Genomic DNA, 14136 nt, shown 5'->3' with positions numbered 1-14136 from the left:
GGATTTTAAAACTTTTTTATAATTAAAGCTAGAAAGTTTATTTTAAAAATATAATACCTGGTAAAGTTTAATTTGTATTTTTGTTTGTTTCAGCCAAATTTTAAAGACTACCCAGTTTATATATCAAAATTTAAGCAGTCCCTTTCAAAAGCTATGCATCTTATGAAAACACACACTGTAAGCACTCTGCAGAACCTGACCAGTCAGCTAATCAAAAGGGTAAGTTTTTCAGATCTTCTGATTTTTCTATGAAATAATTGTTGTTTAATTCCTACTATGGAGTAAAGTCTAAACCTAATTTTCACTATGAAATATGAATTCTGTCATTTAAAACATTTATTAACTGAACACAATGTACAGGAATATTTTACTACTCGTCATGACTTTGGCTCAGTGCTGCTGGAATAGACTGGTTTCCTGTGGCCCTGAATTGGTTTACGCAGTTTTGAGAATGTGATTTGATGATATAGTGTTAAAGTATGTAGGTACTTAGTAGGAACATATATCCCATACTGGATGGTGTTGTCCTTTGCCTCTATCTGAAATCTTGGAGGCGTGGATTCAATAAGGTGCTGGAAAATTCCTTACGGGTTTTGGTATATTCTGATTCTATAGCTACAACAAATTAATATTTTCATAATTGATTATTTGGACAAATAGCAGAATGATTTATTGGGAGTATTACTTATAGCTTGTTATTGAAGTGTGTGTTACCTGACAAAAATTAATACTGTATTAGCGACACTGAACATGCTCTTAAAAATTGAGATTTTGAAGTTATTACAGTCAACAAGGGGAGATCTTGCATAGGAACAGTAATTTCTCTTTTTAGTTAATAATCTTTGGACATAAGGACATAGCAAACTGGTATTTGCAACAAACACAAGGGTGTAGGGGTGTACTTATGGCACTATGAGGAAATGAAATTCACATTCACATAAAAAAAATAATTTTGAGTTTCAATTATTTGAAAAAAATGTTACAGAGGACACAATTTCAGTGTTTGATTTGTTTTTTCAGTAAATTTAGACAATTAGTCAACAGACTGGATACTTTTTAATGACACTGTTTTACTTATGTTATTGAAACTTGTTTTTTGTTAAACTGGACCAATGTACAAAAATTTCTCTGTTTTCATCCCATTTCATACACTAGTTGTAGCCAAAAGTGCTTTACAGGATATCCAAAGTAAAAGTTACAAGAAACGAAAAACAAATTAAGTACTTAATGTTAGGTAAAATACCCATAGGGGGCTGGGTGGTCTCCTGGCCTGGAACCCCTGCAGATTTTATTTTTTCTACAGCCGTCTGGAGTTTTTTCTGTCCTCCCTGGCCATGAGACCTTACTTCTATTCTATGTTGATTAGTGTTCTTTGATTTTAATTCTTACTTTGTCATTTTTCTCTTTCTTCATCATGTAAAGCACTTTGAGCTACATTATTTGTATGAAAATATGCTATATAAATAAATGTTGTTGTTGTTGCTAAGAATGCTAATAAATGAATAAATAAAAATAAACACAAGCTTACATAAAAGTACATGTACATATAAAATTAGTAGATTGGGAGAATCCGTAGACATAGTATCATATTGTAAATCTCTAATGATGAGTACAATGATGAGGGCAGATGGTAGGGAGAACAGAAAAAATTAGAAAGAAAAACTCCAATTCCAACTCAATTTTTTTTTTCTTTTCCTAAGGCCAACATACCACTCAGCCCCCACTGGGAATTCTACCTAACAAATGGTCTTAAGTTTCTCCTCTTTGTTTCAAGGATGCACTGAGGGGATTTGATGTAAATGGTCTTGCAGTCAGCAGGGGCAGCCACCTTCAGTTGAATATAATAGTTGACTGGAACGCCACCACAGAAAGACCTGGAAAGAAACTAGAGAAATGTAGCATTGTGTTTACAGTGTGAATCCTTATAGTATGAAGTATATTTTAGACTGACTATGGGTAAAATTTGGAGACTGTAGAAATTTATTTTTATTTATTTATTTGCAATATATGTTTCAAATAAGAGTTTAAATAAATTACTTTTAGTATAGTTAGATATACCAAAAAGATATAACAGAGTAATTGTAATGGTTAACATTAGGACACTGAGGAAAGACTTTTATCCTTAGTGCCCCAAAATATAGTTTTTAAGATTATGGCCCAAATTATAGACTTTAAGATTAGAAATTGTGTGAGGGGTATACAATAATAAAGTGAAGGTAAGGATTGTAAGGCTGTATCAGGGAATTTAAAATTAGTTGGTGATATTTATGAAAATTTGGTAATGACTGTTAAAACTGTGTCATTTTAATCTCTTAATATTTATTTTAATTTGATAGGATCCGCCTGGAGGTACAAATGCTGAAAACGCATTCACTTTATTTTATGTGAAGTTCAGAGCTTCTGCACCTAAAGTAAGGGTAAGGACTTTTGTCTGTAATATTTCATATTGCAGTAATAAACTGCATCTCTATATTTTTGGCATTGCTACCTTTTCAAGTTGTACAATATTACTTGGTTAGTGTTACCCTTTAATCTCGTCTCATCTTCTTTTCCGCTTTGCCTGGAGAAGGTCACAGTTGCTAAAGGCCACTCAGTTAAATCTAGACTTCTCTGTCCCCAGCAACAGATTCTAGCACATCCTGGGGAATTCCCTGGCATTCTCATGCTAGCTGAGAGCTATAGTCCCTTCCGTGTGTCCTGGGTCTGCTGCAGGGTCTCCGTCCTGTGGTCTTGAGGTGCTTGAACTCTTCCACTAAAGGCAGTTGTTCTCCACTTACTGGAGAGAGTAATCCACTCTTTTCTGACAAAGAAGCCTAACCCCAGGCGTGGAGTTGCTGATTGCCTCAGGTGCTAGATGAGGCAAAAAGTTCAACATCATCTGCGTAAAGCAGTGATGCTACCCATCTGGACACCCTCACGTCCCCGGCTGTGCCTTGATATCCTGGTGACAAGACAAAGCCCTGTCAGAGCCTGACACCCATAGTGAAAAAATTCGGAAACAGTTCTCACTAAATTCATATAGGGAACAAACAGCTTGCAAGAGCTACCCCATATTGCTGCAGCACTTCTCACAACTCATGCTGTAGGATACGGTTATATGGTTTTTCCAGATCCATATAACACTGGTACACTGGGTTATTATACTTCCATGTACCCTCCAGCAACTGCACCTGGGAGAATCCACATTGTTCCTCTTGAATCTTTGTCTCAACTATCAGATTCTTTCTTCAGTACACTTACATAAGCCTTACCTGGGAGGCTGAGTTATGCGATCCTTCTGTAGTTGGAAGACACCCTCTGTTCCCCTTTCTTAAATATGGGGACCAATACACCAGTCTGCCATTCCAAGGGTTCTTTATCCACTTTCCATGCTACATTTAGTAGACATATTAGCCATGCTATCCCAACAATGTCCAGCACTTTCAACATCTCTGTATGGATTGCATCCACCCTAGCAGCTTTACCAACTTGAACTCTTCGGACCACCATAGTCCCTTTGACAACAGCGACAGGATCCCCCCTCCCCCAAGGGCATGTCCAGTGCTGCCTCCTGGTAGGCTAGCATGTCCACCAGGTTGAGAAGTTCCTCACAGTTTTCCTTCCACCACTCAGCTCATCAATTTCCCCATAACAGGTCAGCACAGCTGTGCGCAACCTGCGGCCGTACGGCCGCATGCGGCCGTGGGCAAGGACTTTGGCAGCCGTGGACGTGTATATAAAAGTGTACGTAATGGCGGCCGTGCAGGTGTAGGGTCTCTGGACTCCAGTGACGGCTCTGATTGACAGCAAAGAAGTAAAGCCTGACCATATTCCTACCGTCTGTTTTTCGGGCACTTTAGACGGGCTGTTGCAGGAATTCGCTAACCGTTTTCAAGATTTCGAAAAGATTTCAGCAACAATAAGACTCGTTGCTTCTCCTCATCTGGTGGAGACAGAGAGTGCACCGTTACATCTACAAATGGAGCTAGTAGAGTTGAAGAACAATGAGCAGCTTGTGAAAAAGTTTACGGAAGAAAGCGACCTGCTGGATACGTGGAAATCAGCAGTAGAATACCCACAACTACGAGAACTGGCCAGGAACATTCTCGTTCTTTTCGGAAGCACTTATTTGTGCGAAGCAGCGTTTTCCAGAATGAAATATCTGAAAAACAGGTACCGTTTTTTGTCCTATATGACGTTTCGTAGACATTTTTTTACATATGTAGACCAGTAAATTGAATATTGTCAGATATATCATACTCTGTTTTAATGTGTAATCTGTAAATTTTTACATAAATCATAAAACATTATTAAGTTTACTTGGACTTACTGGCCGTTATTAAAGTAAAAAGTCTGTAGTGCGGCCGTTATTAAAGTAAAAAGTCTGTAGTGCGGCCGTCAATAGTGGAAAGGTTGCGCATGCCTGGGTCAGCACATATCCAACCCTGCATCCCTGCCTAACACAGTGTTGGCAAGGTCAGAAGGGGCGTTGAACACTTTGTCAAAAAACCTTAGAGCTATCTGATATTCTTTCTCCATGGCCTCTACAAACTCCTTCCATGCTCAAGATTTGATTTCACATCCACCTCTGAACAGAGTCAGGAGATCCCACAGAGGGCATTTCCCTAAAGGTCACTTTCTTTAGTCTGACAACTTTCTTCACCTCTGGTGTTCACCATTGTGTCCTAGGGTTGTTGCCATGAGATACCTTGACTGCTTTCTGAGTGCTGCTTTTAGCAGCCACTTCAACAACTGAGGTTTTGAACAGGGCCCATTTGGACTTGATGTCCCCAACCTCGCTCTTTATATGGGAGAAACTGTTTCGAAGATAGGATCTGAATTCGTCTTGAATGGAATCATCAGCCAGATGTTCCCAAGAAACCTTAACTGCTCGTCTAGGCTTCTGTGGTTTATCCAGGCTGCGCCCCTCGCTTCTAACACACTGCCAAGTGTTGATCAATTGAACGCTCTGCCCCTCTCTTCATTTGAGTGTCCAAAACACATAGCCTCAGATCAGATGACACATCTACAAAGTTTGTCTTCAAAGTTTAACCCAAGATGATCTGGTACCTGTTCCTTGGTCTTCCACTCCTCCAGGTATCTCTGTTATTCCCAACGTGAATATTGTAGAGTCACCAGGTAAGACTACAGAGCAGCACCCTTTCAGGCCCCTCGCCCACCTTTTCTAAGAAGGCTGAATACTTTGAACCATTGTTTGAGGCATATGCACAAATAACGTTCAGAGTTTGCCTTAATGCAGTTATGAACTGCAGAAAGGAAAATGTTTCATTCACTGGAGAAAACACGTAAGTGCACCGCCCTCAGCTAGAGGCTTGTGAGTATCCCTACACCCACCCAAGGTCTTTCACACATGGGAACTTCGGAGTAGGAAATAGACCATCCCTGATTAAGAAGTATTATTCCAGAACTCATGTTATGTGTAGAGGTAACGCCAACTATATCTAGCTGGTACTTTTCCACCTCCGGCTCAGGCTCCTTCACTGCCAAAGAGGTTACATTCCAAGTTCCCAAAGCCAGTCTCCATTGCCATGGTCTAGTCCATCTAGGTCTTTCCTGTATTTGCCTGCCACTAAACTGCCATTGCATCTGAACCTCACTGTTAGTCTTGCAGGTGGTTTGCCCACAAGATGGCATTACATTGTTGTTTTGGGCTGAGCCCGGTCAAGATATGCGGGTTGCCTAACCACCAGGGACTTGCCGGTGACCTAGTCAGGTGATTTAATGCATCCTACAAAGGGGTTTAATTCCATTTATTTCCAGTAGTGTTCATTCGGTGAAATTTGCTAAAGTGTTTTTTGTAGTGGATGTGTTTTGTGACCTGGTTCGCTGACTGTGTTCGTGGAAATTCACCATGTGGCTGGCTTAGATGAATATATTTTTCCCAGAACCACAAAATGCTTTGCAAGCTGTTGCAGCCATGAGCAGAATTTTCATGCATGCATGCTGTAAGTGTACTCCATCTCACATTTAAGCTGCTCCCCGATCTGCTTTGTACATACATGGTGTCACTACTCCTGCATGATTTGCACCCCACATGTGTTAAAAAACAAAACAAATGCTTGCAGTATTTTAATTTGAGCTGGACCTTAGCTAACCATAACTACATCATTCTGCATACGGTAGATTCATTGTATGTTGTATCTTCAGTGCAAATCATGTAGCCCCCTGAGTATGTAACGCTCTCTGAGTGTACAGATATGCACAGAATGAATAAATTATCTGCCAGCACTCCAAAATTCAAGTAGGGAAGTGCCAGTGTGGAGCACAAATCAATCTTTGAGTCCTGGTAAATTTCCATTATTTTTAATCATAATATTTGGCAGTGTAGCTGAAAAGCAGGTTTGAGGAAAGTATTTTACGGTTTATTTTACAAGATTTGGAGACAAGACAATTTCCAGAGTCTTGGCATCTCCATCTGCAAGGTTTGTATAACAACAGTGCTGGTTTGGCTCAGTGAGAGTGCATTATGGCTCAGGGGTGTTTAATGGGGCTGATCACGCTTGCATGTCAAGGTGCAGTTGGTTCCAGTTTCCTTGTTGACTGTCTGTGGGTTGAGATTGGGGTGGTGTAAGGTGGCTTAAGGGAGAGAGTGAAAAGGCATTGCCAGAAAAGGCAGAGACAGAAAGTGTAAGCCAGTGTAGTGGTGATAAGGCAGAGAGTCCGTGGCCCCACGGAGGAGTGAGTGTTGAGCACAAGGGGGGAATGGGGAATGACTGAGTGACCTCCTAGGATTCCCATACAAGTCAAGTAGGGCTGTGGCTCCAGGCATCTCAGCAGACACAGAACTAGGCAGTTGGGATGAGAACCGGAGAATGGGACCATAGCTACCTGCATCTCTGCCAACGGAGAAGACCTGATGTGGTGAGCCGGGGAGACAAAGGAGAATAACGTGCTGAGCTGGAATGAAAGGAAAGGAAACCCAATGTCTGCATGGTTTTAGACAGGAGTTTTTAACTTATCAGTTATTGTTTTTTTTTTTTATCTTCCACAAGCAGTGTGTTTTAATGTAATTTATTTATTTACCTGAAGAAGCATTGCATTCCTCTTTTAAATATTGATTGCCTTATACTTCATTTTATTTTGGAACACTGCTGTTATGAATAAAACACATTTTGCACATTTGCACCAACCCTTGCTCGCTTATATCCTCCATTGCCTGGCTGATCTTAAGACATGACTATTGATAGTCCTGGGTTCAAGGAGGTGATGCCAGCTGCAGGCATCCGGGTCATCATACATATGGTGCACAGAACTCATGGCTATGACATGAAAGCCACTCATTTAGCCTTATACTGAGGTTTTCTCAAGTTTTACTGATAATTGCCTACCAGTGGAACTTTTATTACGTGCCCTCAAAATGCAATTAACAGCCAACTGGCCTTTGACGAATAACAGTGAATGGGTTAAAAAAAAAAAGCCATTAGAAGTCATTATGAGTAAAAATGAAAGTAGGATTAGGAAATCCATTTTATCTGACAATTAATAAGTGTGCCTGTAGGCCAAATTAAAACCACTTTTAATAACAAAAGCACTTCTACTGTCTTTCATATTTTCAAAGTTTCTGTTTGTACTTCACATATAATATGGCTTTTATTTGTTCAAAATTTTGTAGCCTTTAACTTGACATTTACACAAATAATAAACACAAAGAAAGCACAGTACAAATATACAGTGGGTACGGAAAGTATTCAGACCCCCTTCAATTTTTCACTCTTTGTTATATTGCAGCCATTTGCTAAAATGATTTAAATTAATTTTTTTCCTCATTAATGTACACACAGCACCCCATATTGACAGACAAAAAAAGAATTTTTGAAATTGTTGCAGAATTATTAAAAAAGAAAAACTGAAATATCACATGGTCCTAAGTACTCCGACCCTTTTCTCAGTATTTAGTAGAAGCACCCTTTTGAGCTAATACAGCAATGAGTCTTCTTGGGAAAGATGCAACAAGTTTTTCACACCTGGATTTGGGGATCCTCTGCCATTCCTCCTTGCAGATCCTCTCCAGTTCTGTCAGGTTGGAGGGTAAACGTTGGTGGACAGCCATTTTTAGGTCTCTCCAGAGATGCTCAATTGGGTTTAAGTCAGGGCTCTGGCTGGACCATTCAAGAACAGTCGCAGAGTTGTTGTGAAGCCACTCCTTTGTTATTTTATTATTTATTTTTATTTGTCTCCACACATACCGCTTAGAATTAAGGCCAAAAAGTTCTATCTTGGTCTCATCAGACCAGAGAATCTTATTTCTCACCATCTCAGAGTCCTTTAGGTGTCTTTTAGCAAACTCCATGCGGGCTGTCATGTTTCTTGACTCTCCTCAGTGTGTTGAGACAACCAGGCACTGCTCATCACTTGTCCAATACAGTCCCCACAGTGAAGCATGGCGGTGGCAGCATCATGCTGTGGGGGTGTTTTTCAGCTGCAGGGACAGGAAGACTGGTTGCAATCGAGGGAAAGATGAATGCGGCCAAGTACAGGGATATCCTGGACAAAAACCTTCTCCAGAGTGCTAAGGACCTCAGACTGGGCTGAAGGTTTACCTTCCAACAAGACAATGACCCTAAGCACACAGCTAAAATAACGAAGGAGTGGCTTCACAACAACTCTGTGACTGTTCTTGAATGGCCCAGCCAGAGCCCAGAGTTTTTCTTTTTTAATAAATCTGCAACAATTTCAAAAATTCTTTTTTTGTCTGTCAATATGGGGTGCTGTATGTACATTAATGAGGAAAAAAATTAATTTAAATGAATTTAGCAAATGGCTGCAAAAAACAAAGAGTGAAAAATTGAAGGGGGTCCGAATACTTTCCGTACCCACTGTATGTCAGTACATCAATCTTTAATTTATTAAATGTCCACAAGGCATCTTTTAGATTGTGATACAAAATTAAATTGGAGAGGGGCTACATCAGTTGTGCACCAACAAAATGTAAAAAAAATATAGAAAATTATAAACATATTTTTATCTGCTAGCTTTTTATCGGATGTTATAACAGCTCAAATGTTTATAATTTTCTTTTTATTTTAATCATGGAATTCTTACCCATTTTCTTATCTATTTACAGAACAGACTTTAATAGCTTGCCATATGTTCAAAGAAAGCAATTTAAAATAGTTGGTCTAATCATATTGATCATATAGAGGTAAACGTACATTTTAAATGGCTGCTTCATACAGATTATGCTCAAGATTCTTTGCCTTTGCATTTTGCTTTAAATAAGTCCCTCAAAGTTAACATCTGAGTAAAAATACAATCAGACTCTACTGTAAGAGATAAATTGCCAAACAAATGTTTAATTCAACATTTTCAAGAAAAAAACCTTATGCAAGGTATTTTAGTGGAATCTCTCAAACGATTTATTTTTAGTGTGTTTCCCCATTTGCTTCTTTCTTGCATAACTTTAATCCTTTGTACTGTGAAAGCTTCCTCTGAATTTGTTTTATCCACTGCCCTTCAACAAGCAAGGCCGAGATATGTCTTTTACCTTGCATTGTCTTACTGTTTTAGTAGTAGAATGAACTGTAGTGTTTGTGTGAACCCCATCCTTTCAAAACTGTAACAGTGTGATAATTTGATTTGTTTGCTGAATTTCAGATGGTTATTGAACAGATTGAGCAGAGATCTGAGAAGTTACCAGAGTAAGTAAATGTATTAGTTTTACTATCGCCTAAAAGTATTTAAATATAAGATAAATAAGTCAGAATAAATACCCTATTATAATAAAGCAACACAGTAATTTTATAACAAGCCTTCATTTTTTTACTTCATATAACTGCTGGCTTCGTAAAAAGATCATTAGATTATTATTCAGCATAAAGAGGTATATGTGTAGAGTTCATTTAATATTAAGTAAGCATATATATTTTAACACACTTACATAATCCTAGATCACTGAACACATCAGCATATATTGTATTGTACAATATAGCCACCCTCTTCCTCCATGTATAAACATTTTCTAAAACCCCAAATAAAAATAAGTTTGGACAGTTTGCAAAATGCAACTAAAAAAGGATGGATGTATATTGGCTATACTTTAAGCAAGTCCTTAATTTCTTCCTGATGGCTGTAGAGTGGACTGGTGCATTGTCTGGAGCCAATGCTTTGTGGAAGAGACTTCACCTCAGTGACCTTGAATTGGATTACGTGAGTTTATATGCAGTATGTGTGTGTCCAAACCTAATGTATATGTATGATTTCTTCCAGGTATCAACAGTTGTTGGATGAAATTCATCAGTGCTATATGGACCAGAGAGACCAGTTGTTAAGCCCAAGCATATCATCAACAATAACAGATTTGATGAGCCAAAACAACAGGGATCACTGTGCTCTGGTAGAAATACATTTTCAGTAATTTGTTATTGCACTATATAAGCCTAAACAATTTCCTTGTGCCTTGTGTTGGCAAGTGTGTTAGTCACTAACTTTGTTTAAGTGAAGATTATTACTGTTGTGTTTTATTTTGAAAGTTGAAGGTTTGATTTGTGGACATAATTACATTCATAGTATTATTATTTTATTTTATGTGCCAGTATGCAATCTCAATTTCTAATTTACTAAATGAGGATTCACTTTTGAATGTTCCCTTATGGAATAGCAATTGTTTTAGGTAAAATATGTGTGCATTGTTAAGATTATTTTACTTTAAACCTTCCATTGAGTCTGTGGATATTATTGTGACCTAGTGGCTAATGTGTTAGAATGTATGCCACATTATTGGAAGGCTCTGAATCTCAGCTATCCAAGGGTAGTTAGCCTTTTATAGTATGCAGCTCGACGTTAATGGGATCTTTGATAAAAGCAGGTTCACTCAACTGTGCTGTTCTCATTTTGCCATATAAGTGTGTAAATCTCATATTTTACTAAAGAAAGAAAAGACACAACATGGAAACTTATTTTTTCTTTGAAAGAAAACACACCTTGGGTATTTAAAAATAGTAATAATTTTGATTGACTTGTCGGTTTGTTGGAACATACACAAACAACTTTGAAATATGGCCAATGGCGGGACAAATTGTGCATAACTGGTTAAAACAATAATCACAACACATTAGTGACAGTGGCAACTGGCCTTAGAAAGTGGTGATTAAATTAACATGACTATGTCATACAGTATACTGTATATAACAACAGTGATTTGAGTTTTGTAAAAGCTATGTATGTTTGGGTAGTAAAAGTGCAAGTGGTGGAAAAAAAATCTTTTCAACTTACATTTCAAAAGTTAATGTACATTATTTGAAATAGGTGCGTGAAACATCCATCCATCCATTACCCAACCCGATATATCCTAACTACAGGGTCACGGGGGGTGTGCTGGAGCCAGTCCCAGCCAACACAGGGCGCAAGGCAGGAAACAAACCTCGGGCAGGGCGCCAGCCCACCGCAGGGCACACACACACGCACACACTAGGGACAATTTAGAATTGCCAATGCACCTAACCTGCATGTCTTTGGACTGTGGGAGGAAACCCACGCAGACACGGGGAGAACATGCAAACTCCACGCAGGGAGGACCCGGGAACGAACCCAGGTCTCATAAGCAGTGCTACCACTGCGCCACCATAAAACATTTACATGTTAAATTGTTTCGGTGTGAATCAACCCAGGCATTTTTCTTCCACAAATTAATGCAATTACAATGAAGACTGTATTTTTAAAGTGCAAATTTATGTAATTTTCTTTTATGAGAAACTGAAGTTTTGTCTGAACAATTGTTTTCTTTTTGGTGACATTTTAAAAGCATTTGTACTTTTACCTACTTTGAGATAAATAACAGCATATTAATTTTAAATCCAGAGTTAAATCACAAATAAGATGTCTGAAGCTAAGTATGGCACACACATATCATTAGGTTTCTGGTTATTTGGTACTGGAAAGTTTAGGTTCTGGCATTTTTTTTCAATTTACATTAAAATTATTTCTCAAAAGTCTTATTTTCATCTACTTTAGAATTACTGTAGCAGATTATTAACTCCAAGTGGGAATAAATTATTTTAATTTTTTTGGAAATTGTTCATCCATTTGAGCAGTTTGGAAAAGACATAAAGAGTACAGTATTAACTGTATTATAAATTATATGTATTGTAAATAACATGCATATTTAACCTAATGTGATGAATGGTATTTTTCATTGTTCAGGTACGCAGTGGATGTGCTTTTATGGTACATGTCTGCCAGGATGAACATAAACTTTACTGTGAGTTTTTTACCAAGCCTTCACCCAAACTGGAGTAAGTGTTTGTGTTTTTCTAATACCTTTGTCTTTAAGAAATCAGAATTTAGGAGTAAAATGACATCCTTTACTGTTTTAATTGTTAAATTGTGAATGGGTGGCATGGTAACATAGGAATTAGCATTGCTGCCTGGTCTAGTAAGCTGGTTTGATTCATTCTTGAGTCCCCCTTCTTTTTGATCCACTTGTAGTGGATTTACATAGAAGTGTAATGATTAGGATATTTGTGGTTTATAATCATATCCAGATCACACAAATGATTGATAATTACACAAAGGGAAAAAAGGGGAACACCATCTTAATAAAAAAAAAACATTGAATTTTAAATCATGTCAAGAACACACTGTCAGTAATACTATTTACTTGGAAAAATATCTGCAAAAAATATTGTGAAAGTAATCATTTTTGTTACTTGTAACTACTGTGTTAAGGAATTATTGAGAGGTATGTCAGAAAAGAAAGATAGTATTGGTAGAAGTATGATCGACGTGATAACTAATGTATTATTTGACATTTTTAGTACTAGAAAAATAATTCAGAGGCTAAGACTAATTTTGAGGCCAAGAGCGTCTATGGTTAAAATGCAGAAAATAAACGTATATACTGTAGATTTGTATTACATTCAACACATTGCCGTCTTTTGCTTTGTTGAATTGTTCTGGTATTATATTTTCCAACATTATATGCCTTATTGCCCAGTTTTTATTCCTGCTCATATTACTTTTTAAGAAGTATTTATTTATTTATTTTAAAGCTGATTATATCCTGATTAAATGCTTCACCAATCTGTCATGTGAAGCTGCACAATTGCATTAAGTGAATTGACAGATACTTTCAGACATTGTGCCAGCATTTTTTAAATTCCAGTGTTTAGTTTATAGGGCCATAATCGTCACATGTACAGATTACAGTGAATTTACAGTGAATGTGCTAATCAACATGGAACCATTCTCTGCCGCCAGGGTTAGTAAATTTAATGAGCTTACCTCACAACTTCCTGTTTTCCTTACTTGAAAAAATCATTGTGTAATAAAGTAACTGTTTAATATTCAGAAAAGTAATCTTTTTCTGCACAATAAAATTTTTTTTTGTGTTCTGAAATAGCTGGATAGGTGGTACAAATAGATACAAAAAATATCCAGAGACAAATTATAGCAGTGTTCTGTAATTAGGAACTGTCGAATATTACTGCAGAATCTACAAAATTGTACAAAGTGCAATGAAAAAAATGTACCCGTTTCACTTGATTGTACTTCATGCTGGCAAAATAAACATGACACTCTTTTCTATGAAAAAAAACATAATCTTTGAAATTGCCTTCTTCCATTTTAAAACATAACATGTGCAAATCATACAGTTCCTGATGACAGACTTTTATCATCTGCATATCAAAGGAAGAAACTCCTAGTATTTGAAGTGGATTCCACTGAAAGCCAGAAATCTTTACTTCATTGCTTTTTCTTTCTTTCTATTTTCATTTGTAGTTACTTGAACAGTATGGTATAATGACAGACTGCATGAAATTGGGACTACTTTTATGTCTTATATCTGTGAATATAAATAAATGCAAAACGTGTGTTTTTACAAGTCCTTCTGTTGTACATGTTTGCTCTTTATTATTGCAGTGAGCTGCTAGAGAGACTCTGTCTGTCATTGTATGATGTGCTTAGGCCGCTAATCATCCACGTCATCCACCTTGAAACTCTTTCAGAACTCTGTGGCATCTTGAAAAATGAAATGCTTGAGGACCATGTCCAGAATAACGGTAATACTTATCCAAAAGATAATTTTTTAAAGAAATATTTTCCAGTATTTGCTCAGAATTAGAAAATAGGACAGCAACATTAAGAATTAGCGTTTTAGTCTGCTTTCATGAGCAAACACAATTCTAACCCAGTTTAACA

At 37.5% G+C, this 14136-nt stretch overlaps 1 protein-coding gene across 2 annotated transcripts in view; it reads left to right on the top strand.

The window, feature by feature from the left end:
* cog3 (component of oligomeric golgi complex 3) overlaps window positions 1-14136 on the top strand; it is a 64740-nt gene that overhangs the window by 21023 nt on the left and 29581 nt on the right. For both annotated transcript variants that reach the window (XM_039745269.1, XM_039745268.1), the window contains 6 exons: window positions 94-219; window positions 2337-2417; window positions 9595-9638; window positions 10207-10333; window positions 12139-12230; window positions 13858-13997. In XM_039745269.1, the coding sequence (XP_039601203.1) occupies window positions 94-219; window positions 2337-2417; window positions 9595-9638; window positions 10207-10333; window positions 12139-12230; window positions 13858-13997 (610 nt within the window). The remainder of the gene's footprint in view (window positions 1-93; window positions 220-2336; window positions 2418-9594; window positions 9639-10206; window positions 10334-12138; window positions 12231-13857; window positions 13998-14136) is intronic.

This window comes from Polypterus senegalus, chromosome 2 (assembly GCF_016835505.1).
Source record: "Polypterus senegalus isolate Bchr_013 chromosome 2, ASM1683550v1, whole genome shotgun sequence".
NCBI classification, from domain to species: domain Eukaryota; kingdom Metazoa; phylum Chordata; class Cladistia; order Polypteriformes; family Polypteridae; genus Polypterus; species Polypterus senegalus.
The sequence above is the reverse complement of the archived record's forward strand: the minus strand, read 5'-3'. Positions and strand labels throughout refer to the sequence as shown.